The 27694-nt window shown below is 41.7% G+C and overlaps 1 protein-coding gene across 1 annotated transcript in view; it reads left to right on the top strand.

Moving 5' to 3' along the window:
- Positions 1-27694, top strand: part of LOC135525178 (zinc transporter ZIP11-like) — a 147377-nt gene that overhangs the window by 32871 nt on the left and 86812 nt on the right. Inside the window, exon 3 of the mRNA XM_064952914.1 lies at positions 24840-24942. Within this exon, the coding sequence (XP_064808986.1) occupies positions 24840-24942 (103 nt within the window). The remainder of the gene's footprint in view (positions 1-24839; positions 24943-27694) is intronic.

Raw genomic sequence — 27694 nt, 5'->3', positions numbered from 1 at the left:
ACTGATCCGGAGCAGGCCCAGCGAGGGGTCCACGTCCAGAATACAGCACTGAGAGTGTAGGCTAGTGCTACAGAGCAACTGAGAGCAGCGTCCTTACTGATTAACCTGTGGAACCCTGTGGGAAGGGAGCTGGAGTGTGTGTGTGTGTGTGTGTGTGTGTGTGTGTGTGTGTGTGTGTGTGTGTGTGTGTGTGTGTGTGTGTGTGTGTGTGTGTGTGTGTGTGTGTGTGTGTGTGTGTGTGTGTGTGTGTGTGTGTGTGTAGGGTGATTGCAGGGTGATTGCATGGGTAAATAAGTGACTGAATGGCAGCATGAATAATGGAATATGACATGCAAAGCCTTTTAGAAATATTACGGTGAGTGAACTGAGGTCTTGGCTCAGACACTTCCCTTGCTCAGTTGATGTGAGGTTCTGTCAAGTCTGACCTCATCATTACTCTATGACAACAACAGGAACCATGGCTCATTTCGCCTTCAATATGCCTGGCTGCAAAGGCTACGTGTGTAGTGTAATACGTTCTAGTGTACAGTCTACACAACCAGTGTTTTTGTTAGGTTGGGTTTCTGTCTTTCTGTGTGTGTGTGTGTGTGTGTGTGTGTGTCTCAATGTTTGTGTCTCTGTGTGTTCACACCTGTGTGTGTGTGTGTTTGTCTTGCTGTCTCCCTGTGCGCATAACATCCCCCACCCCCCTTCCTCCACTCTCTGTTTACCATCTTATTAATTAGAGGGTAGAAGACATTGATTTCCTAAACAGGATGTCTCCCTGGTTCCCTCCCTGATGCCGTCATTAATCAACGGAAATCTTAAAAGGCCGGCCATCGACAGGTGTCGAGACACAGCTGCCTCTAGAGAGCTATTTTTGTTTCTACTTTCTCCTGGAAGCTAACTACTTCCTTATGTGTCTCGTCTGATGCTCTGCCTATCATGTATCCTTTGTGGGGTTTGTCTGGTGGGTCGTGTGTGTGTATGTGTATGCATGCTTCAGGATTTCCATTAGGAAAATGCATTGGGTGCGTAACCCATTAGGGTATCCACCCGCGGTGCTCAGAACAACAGAAATCACATTTAGATTATGCTAATTCATCTTACAACTCCTGTAATGTAGCAGCCAATAAAATGTAATTTCTAACATTTGCCAAAATGCTAATCGTGAGAAAACAACATTCTAAACAGCGCACCTGATGCAAGTGTTTCATTATGTGACAGATTAAAATGTCTGCTAGAAATTTAGATAGAGGGGTAATCTAAAGATGCAACAAACAACTGGATGAGTTGCTAAAATAGTGCCTTCAGAAGTATTCACAACCATTGAATTTTTCCACATTTTGTTGTTACAGCCTGAATTTAAAATGGATTCAATTAGATTTTTTTGTCAGTGGCCTACATACACTACCCCATAATGTCAAAGTGGAATTATGTTAAATATGTATTTTCCAAATTAATTAAAAATGAAAACCTGAAAAATCTTGAGTCAATAAGTATTCAACTCCTTTGTTATGGCAATCATAGTGGTGGCTGCATCATGTTATGGGTATGCCTGTAATCGTTAAGGACTGGGGAGTTTTTCAGGATAAAAAATAAACAGATAAATCCTGGAGGAATACTTGGTTCAGTGTGCTTTCCACCAAGACACTTGGAGATTAATTCACCTTTGATGGCGTAGTAGTGGGGATGTCTATTTTGATTGAATTGTCCTGTCCCTTGTATATATCGTTTTTCTTCGTATATATTTCATATATATTGGTTTTATTTTTTTAAATCTCATTCTCCATCTACGGACTGAACATACTCTCCTTCAACTCGCCTCACCCAATGTGGTATGGATCTGCTATTTTTACACTTTTGAACCGGAACCCTGTTAAGAAGCTAGTCAGCTAACAAGCTACTAGCTAGTTCTCAATTAGCCACTGCTAGCGGTCATCACTGTTAACCCGGACTGCCAGCCTCAGCCCAGGCAACTTCTGCCAGCCTGCACAGCGCGATACCTTCCCTTAGGATATAGGTCTGCTTTTCTCTACCACATCCCCGGATTCCTACCGCAAGCTCTAAACCTTTACTCCGGATCATCACAGCTAGCTAGCTGCTATCCGAGTGGCTACTAATATCTAATGTCTCTGTCTGAAGCAAGCACCAGTTAGCTTGGAGTTAGCCTCAAACTAGGTCCATCTCCCGGCTAGCTGAAGAGATTCCATCAAGCAATCCCTGGGCTTCAATGACCTCGTTTGCCAATTGACCTGGACCATTTTCTGCCGACACGGAGCTCCGGCGATCCATCACGACTGGTCTACCGACGTAACCGTCCCAAAGCAAGCACCAGTTGGCCTGGAGCTAGCCTCGAGCTAGGCCCTTCTCCCGGCTAGCCGAAGACTTCCATCAGATAATTCCTAGGCTTCAATACCTCTTCTGCTAATTTGCCTGGATCCTTTGCTGCTGACACGGAGCACCACTGATCCATCACGACTGGTCTGCCGACGTAACCGTACGAGGGGGTTTCAACAGACTCTCCCGTTGCGACGTTCCCCTGAGGCCCTTCTGCTAGCCTGCTGCTATCCCCGGCCTGCTAGCTGTCTGAATCGCCGTGCCTCCAGCTTGTTTAGCTACTCACTGGACCCTATGGTTACTCGGCTACACATGCCTCTCCCTAATGTCAATATGCCTTGTCTATTGCTGTTTTAGTTAGTAATTTATGTGTTATTTCACTGTAGAGCCTCCAGCCCTGCTCAATATGCCTTAGCTAGCCCTTGTGTTCCACCCCCAAACATGCGGTGACCACTCCTGGCTTAGATGGTGCCTCTAGAGTCAAAACCTCTCTCATCGTCACTCAATGCCTAGGCTTACCTCCTCTGTACTCACATCCTACCATACCCTTGTCTGTACATTATGCCCTGAATCTATTCTCCATGCCCAGAAACCTGTTCCTTTTACTCTCTGTTCCCGAACGTACTAGACGACCAGTTCTTTTAGCCTTTCGCCGTACTCTTATCATACTCCTCCTTTGTTCCTCTGGTGATGTAGAGGTTAACCCAGGCCCTGCAGCCCCCAGCATCACTCACATTCCCCAGGCACTGTCATTTGTTTACTTCTATAACCGTAAAGGCATTGGTTTCATGCATGTTAACTTCAGAAGCCCCTTCTCTTTTATTAACTGCTTTAGCACACTCTGGCTACCCGGATGTCATAGACGTGTCTGAATCCTGGCTTAGGAAGGCCACCAAAAATCCTGACATTTCCATCCCTAACTATAACATTTTCCGACAAGATAGAACTGCCAAAAGGGTTGCAGTCTTCTGCAGAGTTCTGTCATACTATACAGGTCTGTGCCCAAACAATTTGAGCTTCTACTTTTAAAAATCCACCTTTCCAGAAACAAGTCTTTCACCATTGCTTCTTGTTATAGACCCCCCTCGGCCCCCAGTAGTGCCCTGGACCTCATATGTCAATTGATAGCCCCCCATCTATCTTCAGAGTTCGTACTGTTAGGTGACATAAACTGGGACATGCTTAACACCCCGGGTGTCAATCTAGTCTAAGATAGATGCCCTAAATCTCACACAAATCATCAAGGAACCTACCAGATAAAACCCTAAATCCGTAACCATGGGCACCCTCTTAGATTTCATCCTGACCAAGATACCCTCCCTATACACCTCTGCTGTCTTTAACTAGAATCTCAATGATCACTGCCTCATTGCCTACGTACTGGGTCTGCGGCCAAACAACCACCCCTCATCACTGTCAAACGCTCCCTAAAACACTTCAGCGAGCAGGCCTTTCTAATCTACCTGGCCCAGGTATCCTGGAAGGATATTGACCTCATCCCGTCAGTAGAGGATGCCTGGTTGCACTTCAAAAGTGCTTTCCTCTCAATCTTAAATAAGCATGCCCGATTCAAAAAATGTAGAGAACAGATATAGCCCTTGGTTCACCCCAGACATGACTGCCCTTGACCAGCAGAAAAACATTAGCATCGAAAAGCACCCGCGATATGCAACTTTTCAGGGAAGTTAGGAACCAATATACTCAGTCAGTTAGGAAAGCAAATGCTGGCTTTCTCAAACAGAAATTTGCTTCCTGTAGCACTAATTCCAAAAAGTTTTGGGACACTGTAAAGTCCATAGAGGATAAGAGCACCTCCTCCCAGCTGCCCACTGCACTGAGGCTAGGAAACACTATAACCACCAATTAATCTATGATAATTGATCATTTCAATAAGCATTTTTTCCATGGCTGGCCACGCTTTCCATCTGGCTACCTCTGCCCTGGCCAAAATCTCAGCACCCCCTGCAGCAACTTGCCCATGCCCAGACAGCTGATGCTGAACTGCAAAATCTGGATCCCTACAAATCAGCTGGGCTAGACAATCTGGACCCTCTCTTTCTAAAATTATCCACAAAAATTGTTTCAACCCCTATAACTAGCCTATTCAACTTCTCTTTCGTATTGTCTGTCATCCTCCTCTTCAAAGGGGGAGACACTCTAGACCCAAACTGTTTGTTGCAGGAATTAAATTCCTCTTTTTTAATACCCAATTAAAATCAAACACTCTGTCAATTCATAAGGATTTGTATGAACCTTATTTGTATACAATTGATAGAGCCCAGTCTTAAAGTCAACCAGCAGCTTTTATTCATGAGAGTACTGCTCATTACACATTTTACCACAGGTTATAAACTGAAAATGACGTCAGTGTTTTCTAAATGTTCCGTCTCTTCTTGACACTGGTAGAAAGGCTCTATAGTTCTCAAGCCATCCCACCTCGCCTAGAGCCAAGGTCAGCCTGTGTAGATAAGCATTCTAGCCAGTCTGGCGATATAGTTCATTCATTTTACCAAGGAACAGACAGTCATTGTTCTAATTCTTGATTATATTTACACACATTATATTCAGTACTAGGATTAAAAAGAAAATTCATACATATACAGTAACATAATAGTATTCTGATTAGTACATATACAGTAACATAATAGTATTCTAATTAGTACATATACAGTAACATAATAGTATTCTGATTAGTCAGTCCTGATTGAAATGTATACATAATTAGTCATCATTGATAAAAAAATTCCCTTAACACTGTTATAGACCTAAATCCATCCTGCCCTGCCTTTCTAAAATCTTCGAAAGCCAAGTTAATAAACAGATCACCGACCATTTCAAATCCCACCATACCTTCTCCACGAGGCAATCTGGTTTCCGAGCCGGTCATGGGTGCACCTCAGCCACGCTCAAGGTCCTAAACAATATCATAACCGCCATCGATAAAAGACAGTACTGTGCAGCCGTCTTCATCAACCTGGCCAAGGCTTTCGAATCTGTCTATCACCGTATTCTTATTGGCAGACTCAATAGCCGTGGCTTCTCAAATGAGTGCCTCGCCTGGTTCACCAACTACTTCTCAGATAGAGTCAGTGTGTCAAATCGGAGGGCCTGTTGTCCGTACCTCTGGCAGTCTCTATGGGGGTGCCAGAGGGTACAATTCTCGGGCCGGCTCTTTTCTCTGTATATATCAATGATGTCGCTTTTGTTGCTGGTGATTCTTTGATCCACATCAATGCAGATGACTCTATTCTGTATACTTCTGACCTTTCCTTGGACACTGTGCTAACAAACCTCCAAACGAGCTTCAACGCCATACAACACTCTTTCTGTGGCCTCCAACTGCTTGTAAATGCTAGTTAACCTAAGTGCATGCTTTTCAACCGATTGCTGCACGCACCCTCCCGCCCGACTAGCATCACTACTCTGGACGTTTCAGACTCACATTAAGCATCTCCAATCCAAAATTAAATCTAGAATCAGCTTCCTATTTCGCAACAAAGCCTCCTTCACTCATGCCGCCAAACTTACCCTTGTAAAACTGACTATCCTTGACTTCGGCGATGTCATTTACAAAATAGCCCCCAACACTCTACTTAGCAAACTGGATGTAGTCTATCACAAGCCCCATATACTACCCAACACTGCGACCTGTATGCTCTCTTTGGCTGGCCCTCACTACATATCCGTCGCCAAACCCACTGGCTCCAGGTCATCTGTAAGACTTTGCTAGATAAAGCCCAGCCTTATCTCAGTTCACTGGTCACCATAGCAACACCCACCCGTAGCACACGCTCCAGCAGGTATATTGCACTGGTCATCCCCAAAGCCAACACTTCCTTTGTCTGCCTTTCCTTCCAGTTCTCTGCTGCCAATGACTGGAACGAATTGCAAAAATCTCTGAAGCTGGAGACTTATATCTCCCTCTCTAACTTTAAGCATCAGCTGTCTGAGCAGCTTACCTTATCACTGTACCTGTGCACAGCCAGTCTGTAAATAACACACCCGACTACCTCATCCCCATATTATTACTTACCCACTTTCTCTTTTGCACCCCAGTATCTCTACTTGCACATCATCATCTGCATATCTATCACTCCAGTATTAATGCCAAATTGTAATTATTATCGCCTCTAGGGCCTATTTATTGCCTCTTTCCATAGTCTTCTACATTTGCACACACTGTACAAAGATTTTTCTATTTTTCTTTCCTTTTGTGTTAATGACTGTACGTTTGTTTATGTGTAACTCTGTGTTGTTGTTTTTGTCGCACTGCTTTGCTTTATCTTGGCCAGGTCTCAGTTGTAAATGAGAACTTGTTCGCAACTGGCCTACCTGGTTAAATAAAGGTGAAATAATATAAAAAAATAAAATTTTCAGCAGGACAATAACCTTAAAAGTTCTTATGGCGGGGCCTCCCAGGTTGCGCAGTGGTCTAGGGCACTGCATCGCAGCGCTAGCTGTGCCACCAGAGACTCTGGGCTCGTGCCCAGGCTCTGTCGCAGTCGGCCGCAACCGGGAGGTCCGTGGGGCGACGCACAGTCTGCCTAGCGTTGTCTGGGTTAGGGAGGGTTTGACCGATAGGGATATCCTTGTCTCATCGCACACCAGCAACTCATGTGGCGGGACAGGCGCAGTGCACGCTAACCAAGGTTGCCAGGTGCACAATGTTTCCTCCGACACATTGGTGCAGCTTTCTTCCAGGTTGGATGCGCGCTGTGTTAAGAAGTAGTGCAGCTTGGTTGGGTTGTGTTTTGGAGGACGCATGGCTTTCGACCTTCGTCTCTCCCGAGCCCGTACAGGAGTTGTAGCGATGAGACAAGATAGTAATTACTAACAATTGGATACCACGGAAATGGGCAGAAAATAAAAATAAATAACTTCTTATGGCTTGAATCCCGCTAACGGGATCGATATGACAACACCAAGTGAAAGTGCAGGGCGCTTAATTAAGATTCCTCAAACATAGAAGTATTTTACACCATTTTAAAGATAAACTTGTTGTTAATCCCACCACAGTGTCCGATTTCAAAAAGGCTTTACGACGAAAGCCCACCAAACGATTATGTTAGGTCTGCACCAAGTCACAAAAAAACACAGCCATTTTTCCAGACAAAGAGAGGAGTCACAAAAAGCAGAAATAGAGACAAAATGAATTACTAACCTTTGAGTTTACATTAGCGCGTTACGTTTAGTAGTTCCAAAACATCCGGTGATTTTGCAGAGTCACATCAATTTACAGAAATACTCAGAATAAACATTGATAAAAGATACAACTGTTATGCATGGAATTATAGATACACTTCTCCTTAATGCAACCGCTGTGTCAGATTTCAAAAATGTTTTACCAAAAAAGCACACCATGCAATAATCTGAGTAGAGCGCTCAGACAACAAAATCAAGCCATACAGATATCCAAAGTCAGAAATAACATTATAAATATTCACTTACCTTTGATGATCTTCATCAGAATTCACTCCCAGGAATCCCAGTTCCACAATAAATGTTTGATTTGTTTGATAAAGTCCCTCCTTTATGTCCAAATACCTCCTTTTTGTTTGTGCGTTTAGCCCAGTAATCCAAATTCATGACGCGCAGGCCAGACGAAAAGTCAAAAGGTTCCGTTACAGTCCATAGAAACATGTCAAACGATGTATAGAATCAATCTCTAAGATGTTTTTAACATAAAGCTCTTATAGACTTATCCAGAAAGACAGCTGTAAGGTGATTCTAATATGTATTGACTCAGGGGTGTGAATACTTATGTAAATTAGATATTTTTGTATATTTTTTTGCACAAAATGATCACTAACAAAAATACATGACCCAGTTTATTCCATAACATTTATAAAATTATCATATAGACCGATAAGCATGACGGTGCCCCGGAGGGGCGGAGCTAGCATGTTGGAGGGAACGGCTGTGCGTGAGAGGCTCCTGCAACTTTTTTGCGAAATAATCTAATTTAACCTACTTTATGGCACTTTTTTACAACAAACATTTATTTCTAATACAAGATTGTAACTTTTTATATGAAAATGCCAAGTAATAAGCGACCAAAGGACAATAAATCCACAGCGGAGGCCTACTCCCCACTAAACAACGAGACAGACATGGCGGGAGACACATGCAACAACGTGACACTTACAGAACTTACCCGGGCTTTGGGGGAGCTACGTGTTGCTATAGCTGAGGATCTTAAGGCCACTATTGCTGAACTGGACACCAAAATCGAGAGCATCATTCGAACGGTCGCTTTGCATGGCCAGAGTATTGTGGACGTTGAGAAAGCTTCTGAATTCAACGCTGGTAGGATCGACGAGTGAGAGAAGCTATGCACTTCATTGCAGAATAGTGTGCAGAGGCTTTCTGTGAAAGTGGTGGACCTGGAGGGCCGATCCAGACGTAATAACCTTCACGTTGTTGGTCTGGCAGAGGGGGTAGAGGCTGGCTCTCGCGCCACCGACTCCTTCGCCAAGCTATTGAAGGATGCAATGGGATCGGATGTTTTGGATTCGGATCCTCAGCTGGACCATGCACATCGCTCCCTTGTCCCAGTGCCTGGACCGGGCCAACGTCTTCGCCCAGTAATCATCTGTTGTCACAGTTTCAAGACCAAGGATCTTATCCTGCGTGAAGCTCGAATGAGGGGCAACCTGTCACATAAAGGGCACCCATTCCGTGTCTATGAGGATTTTGCGCCCGATGTGGAAAAGCATTGCGCCGACTACAGAGATGTCATGAACAAACTCTACAAACTCCATCTTCGCCCAGCCTTGCTCTTCCCTGCAAGACTAAGAATTACCCCGCCTTCCGGTGAGAAGATTTGGCTCTCCTCGGTTTTAGACGCAGAGAAGTTTATCCGGGGATATACACCAATCCCCCGTACAGGTTATTGTCTTGTCATTGTGTGTTAGGGTCTGCTCATGGACTCGAATCCATACTATACCATATTGGGTGAAACCATATTAAACGGGCTCAACGAGGGCTACCGAACATGTAAGACGCTGAGCCGAACAATGGATGGTGGTCAGAGCTCTCATTTAACGTTAAATTCACTTTCATCCCGACTGTGCTCAGAGCGATGCATATTTTACTTCTAGGTTTGATCACTGACACCTTTGGATGGATATACTTATATTCCCCCATTTTTGTTTTGTATCATTATTTATTTTACAATCCTTACATTATTCTTACTACCATACCATTAATTTATTGCTTGCAGGGGACTGGGGGTGATGGTTGGGAAGGGGCAGACGCAGACACCTGGTTAGCAAGTTGATGTTTTGTGCCTTTCTACCTTTGTCTAGACGTGAGCCACCCCCAGCCAGTCCCACCAGCCCTCTGTAGTGCTTATGTCTGTGTAGGTGTGCGTACATATAATTACTATTTGTACTTTATTACTATTTTCTCTTAGCATTTTAGTATTATGTATGTGTATATTTTAAATCAGTGTAGATTGTTATTCTGGGGTATGAATGTTTGTATGTGCATATGGATGTATATACATATTTTTTTAAATATATATTTTTATATATGATTTTTTTTGTGTGGGTATGTATGTATGTGTATGTATGTACAGTGCCTTGTGAAAGTATTCGGCCCCCTTGAACTTTGCGTCCTTTTGCCACATTTCAGGCTTCAAACATAAAGATATAAAACTGTATTTTTTTGTGAAGAATCAACAACAAGTGGGACACTTAACCAATTAAGAGGGGCAAGGTCCTAGCCCACCTGAAAGCACTCTTGTCTGATATTATATTTTTGCAAGAAACCCATCTGAAAAATAACTCTCATAGCAGACTTAAGTGTAGGTGGGTGGGGCAAGTGTATCACTCTAACTTCTCTGCCAAAACGAGAGGCACAGCCTCCCTTTCTACATAAAACCACTATTGCGGATAAAGAGGGTCGGTATGTGATCGTAATAGGAGAAATCCACTCTACCTCAGTAACTCTACTAAATATCTATGGGCCAAACATTGATAACCCCTCTTTTTTAAAAAGAGTCCTTGCCCTGATTCCAGATATCTCCCATACTAACCTGGTCATTGGAGGGGACCTTAACTGTGTGCTAGACCAATATTTGGATAGATCCTCTACCCAGCGAACCCCTACCTCCTATTCAAGCGAATTCTTGAATACCTACATAAAAAATTCTAACTTATTTGATATATGGAGGATCGCTAACCCTATGGGTAAGGAATACTCCTTTTACTCTCATGTTCACAATGTTTACACTCGAATTGACTACTTCTTGTTGGATGCTAGACTACTTACTCGCCTATACCTGTAATGTGAGGTATCATGATATTATAATCTCGGACCGCAGTCCACTCAGCTTCTCCCTGAGATTGGGTGACATTGTACCAAACGAGAGGGTCTGGAGGTTGAATCCTCAGTTCCTCACAGAACCAACATTCTGTGAATATCTTAAAGACCAAATTACATTTTTCTTTGATACCAACGACAACACAGAGACTTCCCCAGCATTATTGTGGGAAACACTGAAGGCTTATCTGAGAGGCTGTATCTCTTTTCAGGCTGCCAGGAGTAGGCAAAACAGAGGAAAACTGGAGGAACTGGATAGGGAGAATGCTAGCTGGATAGGGAGAATGCTAGCTGGATAGGGAGAATGCTAGCCATCCATCCATGGAGAAACATAAAAAAATTACCTCTTTAAAATTGGAATATAATCAGATTCTCTCAGCTAAAATTGCTAAATCTTTTCTCTATGCCAAGCAAAAATATTTTGAGTTTGGTGACAAACCACACAAATTACTCGCAAGACAAATTCGAAAAAATGTGAGTGACCGAATGATTCACAAAGTTAAATCTGCATCTGGGGAATTACTCTCTTCCCCCAAAGACATCAATGACAGATTCCGTCAGTTTTATGAGACTCCATATACATTTAAAGCGGATCCTAACCCCTTAATTTTGCAAACATTTTTGGAGGACTGTAATCTTCCTGCCCTGAACCAGGAAGATTCTAACTTCCTGAATAAGGAAATATCTCTTGATGAAATTCGAGAAACAATTAAATCTCTAAAGAGTGGCAAGACCCCGGGCCCAGATGGATACCCTGGTGAATTCTATAAAACATTCAGCAACATGCACAAAATGTTGGTTCAGGCCAATGAGGATGGAGCTCTCCCTTCTACTTTGAACGAAGCGTTCATTACAGTTATACATAAGAAGGGTAAAGATCCAGAAGAGGTAGGGTCATACAGACCAATATCTCTCCTTAATACAGACCAAAATACTTGAGCAAAAACTCCAGCTAACAGGCACTTTAATTGGCAAATTGGTCCATTCGGATCAGACCGGCTTTATCCCTAACAGAAACTCATTCTTCAATCTCAGGCGCCTCTTCAATATTATGTATTGGGTAACTCAGAGGTTACCCAACGTGGACCTTGCCGTCATATCTCTTGACGCCGAAAAGGCCTTTGACCAAGTTGAGTGGCCCTATCTATTCAAGGTCCTACAGAAATGTAATATTGGAGATAGGTTCATAAATTGGATCCAGCTTTTATATAGGAACCCAGCTATTCTTGATGTGATCAATTTGTTTGGTACCTTTTCGGGATACAGAATAAATTGGAACAAGAGTGAATTTTGCCCATACGGTCGCAAAACACCTCCTGGCTAGAACATCTCCCATTTATGTTATCTTCAGAAAAATGTACCTACCTAGGAATTGTAGTTACCAAACAATACTCCTTACTATTTAAAGAGAATTTCCCCTCTCTGATACAAAAACTCAAGGCAAACATACTATTTTGGAGAACTCTCCCAATTTCTCTGCTCGGAAGAATTAATGCCATTAAAATGGTCTTCCTCCCACAACTGCTCTACTTATATCAGAACATCCCAGTATTCATATCAATTCATACCTTCTTTCTACATGTCCTTGTTTTGTATGGCGTGTTTTGTATTATTTGTTTTGCACCCAGAATTCTGCGTCTTGTTGTTCCTGTATGCTCTTTTATGTTTAGATAAGAATTGTATACCTGTCTTGTATACCTATACACCATTTTTGTGTGTGTTTAATAACAAATATTTGAAACAGCATGACGGTGCCCCAAGGTGGCGATTGGGTTAAGGTATTGGCAGACATATCTACGGAAAATGAACACAATTGCATTTTATCGATGGCAATTTGAATGCACAGAAATACCGTGACGAGATCCTGAGGCCAATTGTCTTGCCATTTATCCACCACCATCACCTCTTGTTTCAGCATGATAATGCACGCTCCCATGTCGCAACAATCTGTACACAATTCTTGGAAGCTGAAAATGTCCCAGTTCTTCCATGGCCTGCATACTCACCAGAAATGTCACCCATTGAGCATGTTTGGATGCTCTAGATCGATGTGTACGACAGTGTGTTCTAGTTCCCGTCAATATCCAGCAACTTGGCACAACCATTGAAGAGGAGTGTGAAAACATTCAACAGGCCTCAATCAACAGCCTGATCAACTCTAGGCGAAGGATATGTGTCGCACTGCATGAGACAAATGGTGGTCACCAGATACTGACTGGTTTTCTGATCCACGCCACTTCATTTTTTAAAGATATCTGTTACCAACAGATGCATATCTGTATTCCCAGTCATGTGAAATCCATAGATTAGGGCCTAATGAATTCATTTCAATTGACTGATTTCCTTATATGAACTAAAAGTCAGTGAAATTGTTGCATGTTGCATTTATATTTTTGTTCAGTGTATTTTTTTCTATAACTATTTTACATTTACATTTAAGTCATTTGGCAGACGCTCTTATCCAGAGCGACTTACAAATTGGTGAATTCACCTTATGACATCCAGTGGAACAGCCACTTTACAATAGTGCATCTAAATCATTTAAGGGGGGGTGAGAAGGATTACTTTATCCTATCCTAGGTACTCCAATAGGCTACCTATTTTAATAGGCTACCTATAGCCTACCATTTGTATTCTATATTTATACCATATTATTCGATCTGGTCACTAACATAGGCCTATGGCATTGCACCAAATTCTTGTTTCAAAAACATCTAATCTGTGCTTCAGAGGCAGTTGCACATGTCCAGAGATAAATGACCAGAAAGCATTTCTTTAAATTTCATCGGTTTTGCATGGCAATATTGAAATTACAGTACCTTCAGAAAGTATTCGGACCCCTTTATTTTTACTACATTTTGTTAGGTTACAGATTTATTCTAAAATTGATTAAATCATTTCCCCCCCTCAACAATCTACACACAATACCCCATAATTGATAATTGTAACGGCTTTCTTCTACCTCCTTCTCTGACGAAGAGGTGGAATAAGGATCGGACCAAAATGCAACGTGGTTCGTTCAATACATCTTTAATGAAGAAGAACACGAACAATACAAAACAACAAACGTCAAAAACCGAAACAGCCCTGACTGGTGCAACAAACACAGAGACAGGAACAATCACCCACAAACACACAGTGAAACCCAGGCTACCTAAATATGGTTCCCAATCAGAGACAACGATAATCACCTGACTCTGATTGAGAACCGCCTCAGGCAGCCATAGACTAATCTATACACCCCACACAACCCCAAGACGAAACACACTACAAATAAACCCATGTCACACCCTGGCCTGACTCAATAATTGAAGATAACATAATACATATAGACCAGGGCGTGACAATAATGACAAATCAAAAACAGGTTTTTAGAAATAAAAAAAATGGAAATATCACATTTACATGAGTATTGAGACCCTTTATTCAGTACATTGTTGAAGAACCTTTGGCAGCGATTACAGCCTCAAGTCTTCTTGGGTATGACGCTACAAGCTTGGCACACCTGTATTTGGGGAGTGTCTCCCATTCTCTGCAGATCCTCTCAAGCTCTGTCAGGTTGTATGGGGAGTGTTGCTGCACCGCTATTTTCTTCCTTCTCCAGTCTGACTGCCTTTTCAAAATGCTTGTCTGTCCCTGATAGATGTCCCCCCTACAGGATATGAATACATAATCACAGAAATCTATGAGCTCTGTGTGTAGATACACTACCGTTCAAAAGTTTGGGGTCACTTACAAATTTCCATTAAAATAACATCAAATTGATCAGAAATACAGTGTAGACATTGTTAATGTTGTAAATGACTATTATAGCTGGAAACGGCAGATTTTTTATGGAATATCTACAGTACATAGGCGTACAGAGGCCCATTATCAGAAACCATCACTCCTGTCTTCCAATGTCATGTTGTGTTAGCTAATCCAAGTTTATAATTTTAAAAGACTAATTGATCATTAGAAAACCCTTTTGCAATTATGTTAGCACAGCTGAAAACTGTGTCCTAATTAAAGAACCAATTAAACTGGCCTTCTTTAGACACGTTGAGTATCTGGAGAATCAGCGTTTGTGGGTTCAATTACAGGCTCAAAATGACCAGAAACAAATAACTTTCTTTTGAAACTCGTCCGTCTATTCTTGTTCTGCAAAATGAAGGCTATTCCATGCGAGAAATTGCCAAGAAACTGAAGATCTGGTACAACTACTCCCTTCATAGAGCAGTGCAAACGGGCTCTAACCAGAATAGAAATGGGAGTAGGAGGTACATTGTAGGTACACAGTGTCTAGTTTGAGAAACAGACGCGTCACAAGTCCTCAACTTGTAGCTTCATTAAATTATACCCGCAAAACACCTTTATCAACGTCAACAGTGAAGAGGCGACTCCGGGATACTGGCCTTCTAGGCAGAGTTGCAAAGAAAAAGCCCTATCTCTGTCCAGTGTCTGTTATTTTGCCCATCTTATTATTTAATTGTTATTGGCCAGTCTGAGATATGGCTTTTCTTTGCAACTATCTTCTTTAAACCACCCTACCTTGTCACAACACAAGTGATTGTCTCAAATGTATTAAGCAGGAAAGAAATTCCACAAATGAACTTTTAAGAAGACACACCTGTTTTCTTGAAATGCATTCCAGCTGACTACCTCATGGAGCTGGTTGAGACAATGCCAAGAGTGTGCATAGCTGTCATCAAGACAAAGGGTGGCTATTTGAAGAATCTCAAATGTAAAATATATTTTGATTTGTTTCACACTTTTTTGGATACCACATGATTCCATATCTGTTATTTTATAGTTTTAATGTCTTCACTATTATTCTACAAGAAAATAGTAAAAATGAAGAAAAACCCTTGATTGAGTATGTGTTCTAAAACTTTTGACAAGGTAGTGTATAATTACACACTTAGGCTTCTACCTTCAGTTTATACATATTATACACCATCTATTTTACAATAGTTAATTATACACTACCTTGAGGGGAATTCATCTAGGTCCAGAGCAATTAATCAACTGCTGGATGAAGGAAGGTGCCATACTGAATAGATAGATGGGGCCTTAGTGGACAATTAAAAAAAAACACCTTGCCCAAGGGACACATCTTTAGTTTTATTCCCAGTTGACAACATGGCTGGTAAATTGGTCTACGTTGTGCTCTCACTAGCGTGATGTTTATGATTATAAGGAGTGTATTCACTAGCGTCTCATCTATCGAGTACATTTTTATCATATTACATACATTGCATTCGGAAAGTATTCACACCCCTTTTTCGTAATTTTATTTCATTACAGCCTTATTCTAAAATGTATTAAATTCATATTTTTCCTCATCAATCCACACACTGTCACACCCTGATCTGTTTCACCTGTTCCTGTGATTGTCTCCACCCCCTCCAGGTGGCGCTTATTCACCCCAGTGTCCACAACTTTTCTCTTGCCTTACCCTGTTGTTTTAATAAATATGGTAAGAATCCAACCATCTACCTCCTGTGTCTGCATCAGGGTCTCGCCTTGTGTCATGATACACAACACCCCATAATGACAAAGCAAAAACAGGTTTTTAGAAAATGTTGCACATTTATAAAAAATGAAATCCTTGATGCACATACCTGTCTATATAAGGTCCCACAGTTGACAGTAAATGTCAGAGCATTGAGGTCGACGGAGTTATCCGTAGAGCTCTGAGGCAGGATCGTGTTGAGGCACAGATCTGGGGAAGGGTACCAAAAAAAGGGCTGCAGCATTGAATGTCCCCAAGAACACAGTGGCCTCCGTCATTCTTAAATGCAAGAAGTTTGGAACGACCAAGACTCTTCCTAGAGCTGGTCGCCCAGCCAAACTGAGCAATTGGGGGAGAAGGGCCTTGGTCAGGGAGGTAACTAAGAACGTGATGGTCACTCTGACAGAACTCCAGAGTTCCTCTGTGGAGATGGGAGAACCTTCCAGAAGGACAATCATCTCTGCACCCCTCCACCAATCAAGTCTTATATGGTAGAGTGGCCAGACAGAAGCCACTCCTCAGTAAAAGGGCCATGACAGCCACTTGGAGTTTGCCAAAATAGCACCTAAAGGACTCTCAGACCATGAGAAACAATATTCTCTGGTCTGATAAAACCAAGATGGAACTCTTTGGCCTGAATGCCAAGCGTCAAGTCTGAAGGAAACCTGGTACCATCCCTACGGTGAAGCATGGTGGTGACAGCATCATCGGGATTGAAGGAAAGATGAATGGAGCAAAGTACAGATAGATCCTTGGCCTAAAAATAGCTGTTTAGTGACTCTCCTCATCCAACCTGACAGAGCTTGAGAGGATCTGCAGAGAAGAATGGGAGAAACTCCCCAAATACAGGTGTGCCAAGCTTGTAGGGTCATACCCAAGAAGACTCAAGGCTGTAATCACTGCTAAAGGTGCTTCAACAAAGTACTGAGAAAAGCAGGGTTTGTCAACTAGGTTCTGAGCTAATAGTCGGCCGGCCAGAACATAATTAGTATACAATATTAGCACAAAGATTTGGCCACACTGCAAATTGAACAACATTTTAACATATCTGATTAGTACATATTACATTCATTTTGATCTGATTACGCTCATAAATTCACCATGTCTCTATTCAATTATTATTTTTGTCGATTTGTCTGTGCCTTGATTGGTGGGGAGAAACAGGTCTACTTTGCCTTGTAGGCTCCACTACTTTTTGTAACGTCAGCATTCATTCAGAACAATTAGCTTGATAGCAAGTATCAAAACAAAGGTGGATAATGAAAATCAAAGTTTTCAGGGAAGAATGTACAGAAAGATATACGTTCACCTTACCATATTTTCCCAATGCCAGGCCAGTGTGTGTTATTTGCAATGAAAATGTTGAGGTTTGCAAAGAATTCGATCTCAGGTATCATTATGAATCTAATCATGGAACTTTCAAAGTGGCATTTCCGCCCCAGACTGCGTTTACCTCTAGCTACACACACTGCTTTTTGGGCTAAAATATCCTGTCAAATAAAAGGGTTAAATCTGCAGTTACAAGAAAGAGGGAAAATAGTCGTGGACATGGTGGAAAAACTTGAGGTTTTTACTAGGAAACTTTAGTTGTTCGATTTGGACTTGTCATCTGGAAGGTTACTGGATTTCAGCACAATGAAGAACGACAGGCAGAGGGACCGGACAAGTTCTCCATCAGATCTGAAGACTACAGCATTCCCAAGGATATCATTGTGTTTGTATGTGATCCTCTCACAGTCCGCCCAGGTGGAGAATTCTCCTCCCTTGCTAAGAAAACAATACCCTCGCTGGACGAGGCCGCAATTCAAACTGAGCTGATTGAATTCCAGACATCGAGCCAAATCAGGGATGCGCTCGGAAGTGCCGTGTCTTTGTGTGCATTTTTGGTGGCATGGTCAGAGGAATACAGCACAATACAGAAACGTGGATTTCATTTGCTAAAAATGTTTGAATCGACTTACACCTGCGAGTCCTCATTTTCCTAATTTTCATCTTTCTCATAAGTCTATCGACGACTGCCTGCGCATCAAAATCACATCTCTCTCGACATCCACAAGACCACGTCCGAGGGGTAATGCAACTTATCCCATTGAGTAAGTCACTTGCATTGCTTACTGTGTGGGGTTTTAGGCTGGGTTTCTGTACAGCACTTTGTGACAGCTGATATAAGAAGGGCTTTATAAATAAATATGATTTTTTATTTTTTTGTCTTAGTGGCCTATATGACGATATTTAGTAAATACTAACATTGTTGTGAGTGCTTATCCAGGGATATTTAGGTGTCAAGCTGACGGTATTTTCTGTTTGTTCTGTCATTACAGGAGCAGGCTATTCCGATACAGACATCGCCTTAAATCGCCTTAAATAAAACTCTCACTTATAGCAAGACATACTGTATATATTGCCAGCCTCGGCCAGTTAAGTTATTTTATATAGGCATAGGCTCGGAAGAAATAGACTCCGATTACACCCTCTTGTTGTTTGTAAAGTCAAATTAAATGAAGATTATTGTTGAAGTGAATTACTTGACTTGTGTATGTTTTCTCCATCTGTTGCTGTGCAACACTTGCATAACAAGTTAGCTATATTTTCAGCACCAGGCACTGTTCACCTCCCATTGATTGCGTTGCGGTTGCAGATTTACGTTTCAGCATCACAAAATTATATTTTTATTATTATAATTTGAGTGGCTTTGGGGGGCCAAATAATTTTGCTGGCAGGCCATATTTGGCCCGGGGGCCGCCAGTTGGGTCTGACTACTTATGTACTGTAAATGTGATATTTAATTATTATTATTTTTTATACATTTGCTGAAACTTCTAGACATCTGTTTTTGCTTTGTCATTATGGGGTATTGTGTGTTGAAATATGAGAAAAAAACAACCGTTTAATCAATTTTAGAATAAGGCTGTAACGTAACAAAATGTGTAAAAAGTCAAGGGGTCTGAATAATTTCCGAATGCACTGTATATAATCTAGCATCGTGTTTTGTATTTGGGTGCACTTAATTTTGTAAGGTATTACACCCCTCCAACATAGTGTGCATTGTTTTGTGAGACACACTGAGGAATGTTCTGAATTATTCAAACAGTGGCTGGCTATTGAGAATGGTCTAAAAAAGAAGCAACCTCTCTCTCTTTCTCTCTCTGTTCCCTCTCCACTTTTTTTTCTCTCTGCCTCGCTCTCTCTCCCCTTCCCCCTCCATCTTTCTCTCCCTCCCTCCCTCCATCCCTTGCTCCCTTAGTCTCTCTCTTCATCATTTTTCATCTCTCTGCCATAACAAGATCTCTTCACCGAAGAGTTTCTCCAGTCTCTGCATACAGTTCAAGTCAGAAGTTTACATACACTTAGGTTGGAGTCATTAAAACTTGTTTTTCAACCACTCCACAAATTTCTTGTTAACAAACTATAGTTTTGGCAAGTCGGTTAGGACATCTACTTTGTGCATGACACAAGTAGTTTTTCCAACAATCGTTTACAGACAGATTATTTCACTTATAATTCACTGTATCACATTTCCAGTGGGTCAGAAGTTTACATACACTAAGTTGACTGTGCCTTTAATCATCATGGGAAAATCAAAAGAAATCAGTCAAAACCTCATAAAAAAATTGCAGACCTCCACAAGTCTGGTTCATCCTTGGGAGCAATTTCCAAACGCCTGAAGGTACCAAGTTCATCTGTACAAATAAAAGTATGCAAGTCTAAACACCATGGGACCACGCAGCCATCATATCGCTCAGGAAGGAGACGAGTTCTGGCTCCTAGAGATGGACGTACTTTGATGCGACAAGTGCAAATCAATCTCAGAGCAACAGCAAAGGGCCTGGTGAAGATGCTGGAGAAAACAGGTACAAAATTATCTATATTCACAGTAAAACGAGTCCTATAATCGACATAACCTCAAAGGGTGCTCAGCAAGGAAGAAGCTACTGCTCCAAAACCACCATAAAAAAGCCACACTACGGTTTGCAACTGCACATGAGGACAAAGATTGTACTTTTTGGAGAAATGTCCTCTGGTCTGATGAAACAAAAATATAACTGTTTGGCTATAATGACCATTGTTATGTTTGAAGGAAAAAGGGGGAGGCTTGCAAGCCAAAGAACACCATCCAAGACTGTGAAGCACTAGGGTGGCAGCATCATGTTGTGGGGGGGCTTTGCTGCAGGAGGGACTGGTGCAATTCACAATATAGATGGCATCATGAGGGAGGGAAATTATGTGGGAGGAAACTTACATGGATATATTGAAGCACCATCTTATGACATCAGTCAGGAAGTTAAAACTTGGTCACAAATGGGTCTTCCAAATGGACAATGACCCTAAGCATACTTCCAAAGTTGTGGCAAAATGGCTTAAGGACAACAAAGTCAAGGTATTGGAGTGGCCATCACAAAGCCCTGACCTCAATCCTATTGAACATTTTTGGGCAGAACTGAAAAGGCGTGTGCGAGCAATGAAGCCTACAAACCTGACTCAGTTACACCAGCTCTGTCGGGAGGAATGGGCCAAAATTCACGTAACTTATTGTTGGAAGCTTGTGGAAGGCTACACAAAACGTTTGACCCAAGTTAAACAAAATACTAAACTTCTGACCCACTGGGAATGTGGTGAAAGAGATAAAAGCTGAAATAAATCATTCTCTCTACTATTATTCTGACATTTAACATTTGTAAAGTAAAGTGGTGATCCTAACTGACCTAAGACAGGGAATTTTTACTATGATTAAATGTCAGGAATTGTGAAAAATTGAGTTTAGATGTAGTTGGCTAAGGTGTATGTAAACTTCCGACTTCAACTGTATACACATACATGCATACATACACACTTTCTTTTAGAATATACCTTTATTATTCCCCGCAAACCCTACCACCCCTCCCCCAATTGGAGTAAACTAATAAACAATAACACTTAGGCTTCTACCTTCAGTTTATACATATTATACACCATCTATTTTACAATAGTTCTATTTAGTATGTTTTTAGTCCTTCCTCTATTTATAATGTCCATCCAGTTTGATTTCTATTTCTAACTGTGCTATTTCACAACATTTCAGAAACCATATACATTTTACAGACCCTGTATGTTTTACATTGGTTATCTTGTTGTTATTAGTCCCACCCTTCAAATCCCCTTCAACCTCTCCAATCTATCTCTTAACACCATCCATTTTGGATTTCTATTTGCCATGCATTTTTCAACTATGCTGTGATGCTTCACAAAAGTACTGCACCTTTCTATTCTCATAGCTTCTACAGATTGTAAGTTAAAGATACCATTTTTTTTGCTAAAATAATGATTATATTATGGATTGATTGACTATAACTTTTCAAATCACCCAGTATTGCTATCTGCAGCTTTAGTTATTGGTAAATGTTGTAATTCTTTTTCGGACATTCCTGGACCTGTGACCTGTATTCATCCCCTTTACTATGAAGCCCTGAAATAAGATCTGGTGCAATCAATTATCTTCAGAAGTCACGTAATTAGTTAAATAATGTCTACCTGTGTGCAATCTAAGTTTCACATGGTCTGTCATATGATCTCAGTATATTTACACCTGTTCTGAAAGGCCCCAGAGTCTGCAACAACACAAAGTAAGAGGCACCACCAAGCAAGTGGCACTATGAAGACCAAGGAGCTCTCCAAACAGGTCAGGGACAAAGTTGTGGAGAAGTATAGATCAGGGTTCGGTTATAAAAAAATATCAGAAACTTTGAACATCCCTCGGAGGACCGTTAAATCCATTGTTAAAAATGGAAAGAATATGGCACCACAACAAACCTGCCAAGAGAGGGCTGCCCACCAAAACTCACTGACGAGGAAAGGAGGGCATTAATCAAAGAGGCTACAAAGAGACCAAAGATAACCATGAAGGAGCTGCAAATTGGAGTATCTGTCCATTGGACCACCTTAAGCCGTACACTCCACAGAGCTGGGCTTTACGGAAGAGTGGCCTGAAAAAAGCCTTTGTTTAAAGAAAAATATAAGCGTTTGACAAAATACATGTGGGAGACTCCATATGCCTTCATCAAACATATGGAAGAAGGTACTCTGGTCAGATGAGACTAAAATTGTGCTTTTTGCCCATCAAGGAAAAATGCTATGTCTGGTGCAAACCCAACACCTCCCCTCACCCTGAGAACACTATGCCAACAGTGAAGCATGGTGGTGGCTTTACAAAGTAGTGACATTGGGGGAGGGGAGGTGGGGGGATGTTGTGTAAATCAAAAGATACAACCTCCCCCAAAATCTATTTTAATTCCAGGTTGTAAGGCAAAATGCCAAGGGGGTGAATACTTTCACAAGCCACTGTATGTCATTTAATGACAGTCTCTCAAGTAACCCATGTCAGTTTTAAAATGATTTAGATAGTCTAGCCAGCTATCTATTCTTGAAGAAATCATTGCCACTCTCACTTAGATTTCATAATAAGTAATGGAAAAATGTGGAGAATTGTGGAGAACATTTGCTTTTATAACTGCAAACAATTCTCCCCTTGATAAAATGTGTAGAATAATTCATTTTTTTTGTCATTTTTTTGTACTCTCCCCAAATTTGTGGTATCCAATTGGTAGTTACAGTCGAGAGGCGAAGGTCGAGAAACGTGCGTCTTCCAAAACACAAACACAGCCAAGCCGCACTGCTTCTTGACACAATGCCCGATTAACCCGGAACCCAGCCACACCAATGTGTTGGAGGAGACACCGTACACCTGGTGACCGTGTCAGCGTGCATTGCGCCCGGCCTGCCACAGGAGTCGCTAGTGTGCGATGGGACAAGAACATCCCTGCCGGCCAAACCCTCTTCGAACCCGGACGACGCTGGGCCAATTGTGTGCCGCCACATGGGTCTCCCAGTTGGGGCCGGCTGTGACAGAGCCTGGACTCTAACCAGGATCTCTAGTACTACGATGCAGTGCATTAAACCACTGCAACACTCGGGAAGACAAAATGTGTAGAATTAGCTGTAAAACGGCAACAATAACAAAAATGTTATGTAAAGCAAACTTATTTCTTTACCTTTTGTTAATAGAATACTTTTTCTGCTAATAGATCCCTATATACGTATAAAATTATAGTTTTTCGTCTCGATTATGAGTTAATGTGTTAGCCTATCAACTATCGATTAGCCGCTATCTGTTTGTAGATAAGCTGAGGTGAATGAAGCTAAGGTAACCAATGTGATAATGGCTGAGGTCATTTTTCCTGGTTTTTGCTGTTCTCCAAATAACATTTTAGACCTCACTAAAACTCAGACCCTGGCTACCCCCTGGATTTAATGTCATTGTTGTCATTGGAGAGGAACAAGGGATGTATCCCAAATGGCACCCTATTCACTATATAGTCCACTATCAGGCCCCATAGGGGTCTGGTCAAATGTAGCGCACTATATAGGGCACGGGGTGCCATTTGGGAACAGCCAGGGTGTAGTATTAGTGTAATCTGGCTGTGGTCCCATGCTACAGCTGCAGACACTAGAATGCCCCTGAGCTTTCCCATCAGACCCTTGTTTGCAGTGTTTAACAGTTACAGTAATAACTTCCCGTTGATACCATTGTGTCAGGTCTGGCCATCTCCAGTTCCCCAAAGGCACGCAGGCACGCATGCTGGCAGGCACACTCACACACACACTTACGCACTGAGTCGCACGCGCAGACAGACATGAAGACACAAATGATTTTGAATCCTTGTTGCGTGAAGCTTGTTTTAAATTGTGAAGAAGTGAGAGACTTTTTTTTGTGTGGCTTCTCTGCAATAAGCTCTCTCCCTCAATTCTCAAATGGGCCTGATTGTTTTGCGGTCTTACAACACTTCCTATTCAAAAACGGTCAAGCCCACACTACCTGTCTGGTTCATTTTGGCTCCTCGAGCCCACTGCTGCACTTTTATGTCTGTTTTTTTTGTTGTTGTTATGAATGGACAGTGTTAGTCTCTTTGCCACCTGATTTACCCCGGCGGAAATAATAACCAAGGCAAAAAACAACTACTGATTGTGATTATTTCCAGTGTAGAATCCCACAGTTTTATGGATGTGCTGACGATTATTGATTGGTACTTTTGTGTAGTTTAACAGCGCATCCGAAGATAATCATATTTGTTAATGGGAGCATTAATAAATGTATAAGTGGTTTTGATCTGCTTTGTTGGCATGCTTTTTTTTCCAGAAACTAGGCGGGGAACATTAGAAAGAGAAGCTTTGCCGCGTATGCTTATGACGTAGCCTATTTGAACATGACACACCTACCGACTAAATGCTTTTATCAAGCCTTTCTCTCTTTCTCTACCTGCTTTTAAAGCAGAGCCTTCAACAAGGAGGTGTGAACAGGCTTTGAATAAGTGTGAGATTAGATTATCGTTTTTTTTTCTCAAATGTTTTCTTTGAAGGTTCGTTTTTGTTCCAGAATGAATTGATCATAGGTTACGTAACATTATTTTAAGTTGACAAGCAGCACTTGATGTAATTACCCTCTGATAAAAAGATCAGAATTAAGTTTACATGAACAAATAGAAGCAGAGCCAAGTTGATTATTCGTGCATGCCAAAGTGTTTTTAACTGACTGTGTACGTCTACTGTTGCTGTACCACTGTACCCTCATGGCCAGGTCTATAGCAAAAGAGAATGCATTCTCATTCTCTATAACCTGTTAATCCATGTATGTTCATTTGTCTCCCTGCCTGTGTTTTTTAGGGCATAGGGGTGGACCCCCCACATAGCCCTGGCCCTGCCCCCAGACTCCAAACTGGCCAAGGAGGAGGACCCCCTGTTCCCAGCCTCAGACGAGATGACCATCAGGATAGGTAGAGCAGGACCACTCTCAGGCAAGCTTCCCTTCAGATACCCACATCATCATCAGCAACTTCCCCACTCAACTCTAAAAACACTCAAAACCACCCACCATGAGTCTCATTTCTCCGATGGCTTGCTTTTGGATATTCTCTCTCTCTCTCTCTCTCTCTCTCCAATTCAAATGGCTTTATTGGCATGGGAAACATATAGTTTATTCGGAAGGGTTTCAGACCCCTTGACTTTTTCCACATTTTGTTATGTTATAGCCTTATTCTAAAATGGATGGGGGAAAACAAATCCTCATCAATCTACACGCAAAACCCCATCATGATAAATCAAAAAGTTTTTTTTCAAAAATGTTGCTATAGTATTACAAATAAAAAACATAAATATTACATTTACATAGGTGTTCAGGTCCTTTACTCAGTACTTTGTTGAAGCACCTTTGGTAGTTATTACAGCCTTCAGTCTTCTTGGATATGATGTTACAACCTGGGCAAACCTCTATTTGGGGAGTTTCTCCCATTCTTCTCTGCAGATCCTCTCAAGCTCTGTCAGGTTGGATGGGGAGTGTCGCTGCACTGCTATTTTCAGGTCTCTCCAGAGACGTTCGATCGGGTTCAAGTCTGGACACTGGCTGGGCCAATCAAGGACATTCAAAGACGTGTCCCGTAGCCACTCCTGTGTTGTCGTGGCTGTGTGCTTAGGGTCGTTGTCCTGGTGGAAGGTGAACCTTTGCTCCATTCTGAGGTCCTGAACTCTCTGGAGCAGATTTTCATCAAGGATTAGTATGCCTAAGGTTGTTCATCTTTCCCTGGATCCTGACTAGTCTCACAGTTCCTGCTGGTGAAAAACATCCCCACAGCATGATGATGCTGCCACCACCATGCTTCACCGTATGGATGGTGCCAGGTTTCCTCCAGATGTCACGCTTGGCATTCAGGCCAAAAAGTAAAATCTTAGTTTCATCAGACCAGAGAATCTTGTTTCTCATGGTCTGAGAGTCTTTAGGTGCCTTTTGGCAAACTCCAAGTGGGCTGTCATGTGCTTTTAACTGAGGTGTGACTTCCGTCTGGCCACTCTATGATAAAGGCCTGATTGGTGGAGTGCTGCAGAGATGGTTGTCCTTCTGGAAGGTTCTCCCATCTCCACAGAGGAACTCTGGAACTCAGTCAGATTGACCATCGGGTTCTTGGACACCTCCCTAACCAAGGCCCGTCTCCCTCGATTGCTCAGTTTGGCCGGGCAGATAGCTCCAGGAAGAGTCTTGTGGGTTCCAAACCTCTTCCATTTATGAATGATGGAGGCCACTGTGTTCTTGGGGACCTTCAATGCTGCAGACATTTTTCGGTAGCAATTCCAACCTCATGGCTTGGTTTTTGCTCTGACATGCACTGCCAACTGTGGGACCTTATATAGACAGGTGTGTGCCTTTCCAAATCATGTCCAATCAATTGAATGTACAACAGGGGGACTCCAATCAAGTAGTAGAACCATCTCAAGGATGATCAATGGAAACAGGATGCACCTGAGCTCAATTTTTGGTTTCATAGCAAAGGGTCTGAATACTTACACTACCGGTCAAAGGTTTTAGAACACCTATACATTCAAGAATTTTTCTTTACTTATTTTTTTACTATTTTCTACATTGTAGAATAATGAAGACATCAAAATTATGAAATAACACATATGGAATCATATGGTAACCAAATAAATGTTAAACAAATCAAAATATGTTTTATTTTTGAAATTCTTCAAATAGCCACCCTTTGCCTTGATGACAGCATTGCACACTCTTGGCATTCTCTCAACCAGCTTCATGAGGTAATCACATGGAATGCATTTCAATTAACAGGTGTGCCTTGTTAAGTTAATTTATGGAATTTCTTCCCTTAATGGGTTTGAGCCAATCAGTTATTTTGTGACAAGGTATACGGAAGATAGCCCTATTTGGTAGAAGTCCATGTTATGACAAGAACAGCTCAAATAAGCACAGAGAAACAACTGTCCATCATTACATGAAGGTCAGTCAATCCAGAAAATGTCAAGAACTTGGAATGTTTCTTCAAGTGCAGTCACAAAAACCATCAAGAGCTATGATGAAACTGGCTCTCATGAGACCGCCACAGGAATGTAAGACCCAGAGTTTCCTCTGTTGCAGATGATAAGTTCATTAGCGTTACCAGCCTTAGAAATTTCAGCCCAAAGAAATGCTTCACAAAATTCCAAGTAACAGACACATCTCAACATCAACTGTTCAGAGGAGACTGTGTGAATCAGGCCTTCATGGTTGAATTGCTGCAAAGAAACCACTACTAAAGGATACCAACAAGAAGAAGAGACTTGCTTTGGCCAAGAAACACGAGCAATGGACATTAGACCGGTGGAAATTTGTCCATTGAGTCAAAATTCGGACCACAGCGTGAAGGAAAAACAGCCAAGTGCTCAGCATCTGTGGGAACTCCTTCAAGACAGTTAGAAAAGCATTCCAGGTGAAGCTGGTTGAGAGAATGCCAAGAGTGTGCAAAGCTGTCATCAAGGCAAATGATAGCTGTTTGAAGAATCTCAAATATAAAATATTTGGTGATTTGTTTAGCACTTTGTTGGTTACTACATTATTCCATATGTGTTATTTCATATATTTGATGTCTTCACTATTATTTTACAATGTAGAACATAATAAAAATGAAGAAAAACCCATGAATGAGTAGATGTTCTAAAACTTTTTACCGGTAGTGTATGTAAATAAGGTATAAGGAGACA

Source organism: Oncorhynchus masou, chromosome 31 (genome assembly GCF_036934945.1).
Source record: "Oncorhynchus masou masou isolate Uvic2021 chromosome 31, UVic_Omas_1.1, whole genome shotgun sequence".
Taxonomy (NCBI): domain Eukaryota; kingdom Metazoa; phylum Chordata; class Actinopteri; order Salmoniformes; family Salmonidae; genus Oncorhynchus; species Oncorhynchus masou.
This window is presented reverse-complemented; position numbering and strand designations above follow the sequence as displayed.